Below are 3,375 nucleotides of genomic sequence, written 5' to 3' on the forward strand. Positions count from 1 at the left end.
GTGATTAGAATTCCATCTGTAGATATCAATAATCTTGAATATGAATTGAGTAGTTAAATCAATTGCTACTGGTAGTTATTTATCTTGCAGCTCGAGAGACGAATTCCTCATGCTGTCTTCTCCATGTTAACCGAGCCATTCGTCAGTGTACCAGACTTGGAGATTAAGAGGACTTCCAGGGTTATCTAAAGGAACCTACTACAAGCTAAGGCTTATTTCTTTTTTCCATATTCTAGCAATTTGATACATTCAGAATGTTCAACATAATGTGTGATTTACTGTAACTCATTACTATGCTCATATTCATGCTCTTCTTTATATGAATAATATTATATTCAGCATTATTTATAGGATTAGATTATTATTAATTGAATTAGTGAACGAACCACACTGATTCCTGGACGTACTGACCTCCAGTAATAACCCCCCAATGTAGGTGTTTGAGGTTTGTTTCTTTAATAATACAGCCCATTAATTATTCTTATGATCATACTTTCTAGTCATATCCATAGTCACTGGTTTTCTCTAGAATTTTATCTAATGATCTGAAATTCTCAGTTTCCCTCTTTACTTTAAAAGCGGGTGGTCCTTCGTAATTTAATTTATTATTTTAATTATTAATTAATCAGAATCAAACCCAAATATCCCACATTATGGTCCTTCGAACCGGATAGGCATTAAATTTATAATTAAATTATTAACCATTAATAACTAATCCTTGTGTGATAGAAGCTAGACTAACTATTTAATTAATTGTGTCAACTAACATTGTAACACATCAGTTAGCCTAGATCACACTAACATATTGCTACTTTTACCTCATGTATAAAGTAGCTTTAGTGGGTCATAGCCAATTACCCACAACACTTAGACCTATACCTCACACCGAGGTGAGAATCTTTAGGTCACCAGGAGCAACAGCTCATAACTTTTACAATAACACCACCCTAACACCTGCGTTAGAGTGGCCTCACCATCTAACCATTATATACTTAGGTGGCAATGACATTCACCCCACTCGTCATCCAGCCGAGGTGATCAAACACCTCAAAAACATAATTTCTTCTTTCAAGCTCATCAGTGAATCAGTAGTATTCACATTAGTGGAGCCTCGCCAACCAAGCCAAGATAATCGTTGGGGAGTAACTCCGGAATACTACCTGAGAGCTGCTAAGTACATAAATTTCAGGCTGAAAAAACGAGTGAGATTGGATGCCACATATATCCAATTTACAGCCAGACCTTACAGACAGAACCTGAACAGAGACGGTGTACATTTGTCAGGGGAATCTAGGTTGCATGTGGTTGACAAGTTAATTAACACCATCAACCATCACAAAAGGCTGTGGCTAGCAAGCCAAACTTAACTGTACATAATTATTCACCTGTGTGTGCAAGAGCACTCTTATAAAACAAATACAGCATAACTATATTTACCTTATTGCACCACAATAATCTTTACCCATGTTATTAGGTAGAATTTAGGCTGAGATTGTGCTGAATTTGGTACAAGCCCAGACTAAATAATTTATAGTTCTTAGTTAGGAATTATTACAACTAGATCTAAAACTAGTCAGTGTTGTGTGTATATTATATTATCTGTGCTGACCCTCTATAGGGTGGGATAAATTTTGAGATAACTCTGATTGGAGTGTCTCCATAATATTTCTCTTGTATGCATTATTTTGTGTATCTATTTTGTGTATTGCTGGATTATCTCCATTAACTCTGATGGTGATATGGATGAGCTAACCGGTCGAGAACTAGTGGTGAGATTCAGACAGTACACAAAATATCTAGCTATTTCGTGTTAGGTAGGTAAACCCATAGTCTATACAAGTATATTAGGCTATTCCCATTGATATTGAAACCCACTGAATGAATCAGTATCCCAGTTACTTCAGTAATAAGTATTTACTGACCAATCAGCCTTTACCCAACAAGATGGATACGGCTACCAAAATGAAAAGGACCCTTGTTGGTCTGAAAGGTCATTTGACCCGACAGATTAATAAATGTCAAAATCTGTCACAACAGTCAACGGTTGATTACTTTGAATTAGAGGATTTATTACAAGTTGCTGAAAGTAAATTTGCTCATATTAAGCAACACATGAATTTGTATTTGACCGAACTGCAATCAACCTCTATAGAGAGTAGTGAACTTGATGAGGTTATAGATGAGTTAGCTCAGTATGAAGAAGATATTCGAGTTAAGCTTCTACCCTATAAGAAGCAAATTGCTAAAAACAAGCTGACAGTAACTTCCACTGTACGTACAGATCCTGAGGTTAAATTACCTCAAATCAACATACCCACATTCTCTGGTGATGAGAACGAAAGTTGGGATGATTTTTGGAGTAAGTTCGTAGATGCAGTAGACTCTAAAACTAACATTCCTCAAACCACCAAATTCACTTATTTACAAGGCCTGTTAAGAAAGGAAGCCTTGAAAGTAATCTCCAATATAACACTGACCAGTGATGGTTACGCATCAGCTGTACAATTGCTCCAAACCAACTACGATAACAAGGAGAGAACTGTTACTGTCTTAGTTCAAAAATTGCTAGATTTACCCTCTGCTAATAATTCTGCAGAGTCTCTCCAAAATTTCAGACTAGAGTTAGAGTCTTTACTCAAGGCCTTAAGCCTTAAAGTCCAAATACAGTCAGCCGAATGGATGACTAAAGTAGTTATTAAACGAAAATTACCAAGAGAAACTTTAGATAAGTTGTGTACTATTTACAATACGACCTTTTTGACTGAAAGAAATCACAGAAGGTCTACATACCTTAGTCGAAAGACAAAGAGCCAATCAAGACGGGGAGAAAGTTACAAACTCCTCTACTAACTCTCATCGTAGCTCAACTCAAGTTGACACTTCTATCAAACCTAAACAGACTTTAAACAAGTCTAATAAATTTACATCAAAAACTACTCTATCCACTGGGAAAAGAAGTGGAATTGTAGGTACATATTCGGTGTCTCCTTCTGAGATGACCCACGACTTGTCTAATAAAGAGAACAAGTCAAACAAAGAGAGAAAGTGTCTGCTCTGCAATCAAGGGCATACTGCATACCAATGCTCAGTTTATCCTACTTATAATGCTAGGATTAAAAGGTTACAGGAATTGCATAAATGCACTAGATGTATGGGTTCTCATGATCCCAAGAAATGTGCAGTACCACTACGTACTTGCAACCGTTGTAAACAGGGTGTACACCACTACGCCTTATGTAGGAAATCTCCTACACCAACTATGACCACTGGAGAGAATTTTACTAATTCTACTTCAGTGCAATATTGTAAAGTACATCACGAAGTGAATGTACTCGCTACTGAGTCAGGCAACAGTACAACCTTGCCTACCGCTCA

The 3,375-nt window shown here is 36.7% G+C and overlaps 1 protein-coding gene across 1 annotated transcript; it reads left to right on the forward strand.

Annotated features, from left to right (window-relative positions):
• The first annotated feature begins 1,944 nt into the window (after positions 1–1,944).
• LOC138352256 (uncharacterized) lies at positions 1,945–2,850 on the forward strand. Its single transcript, XM_069304612.1, has one exon. It carries the CDS (start codon positions 1,945–1,947, stop codon positions 2,848–2,850), a length of 906 nt encoding a protein of 301 aa, XP_069160713.1.
• Positions 2,851–3,375: the final 525 nt, after the last annotated feature.

Source organism: Procambarus clarkii, chromosome 5 (genome assembly GCF_040958095.1).
Source record: "Procambarus clarkii isolate CNS0578487 chromosome 5, FALCON_Pclarkii_2.0, whole genome shotgun sequence".
Classification (NCBI taxonomy): Eukaryota; Metazoa; Arthropoda; class Malacostraca; order Decapoda; family Cambaridae; genus Procambarus; species Procambarus clarkii.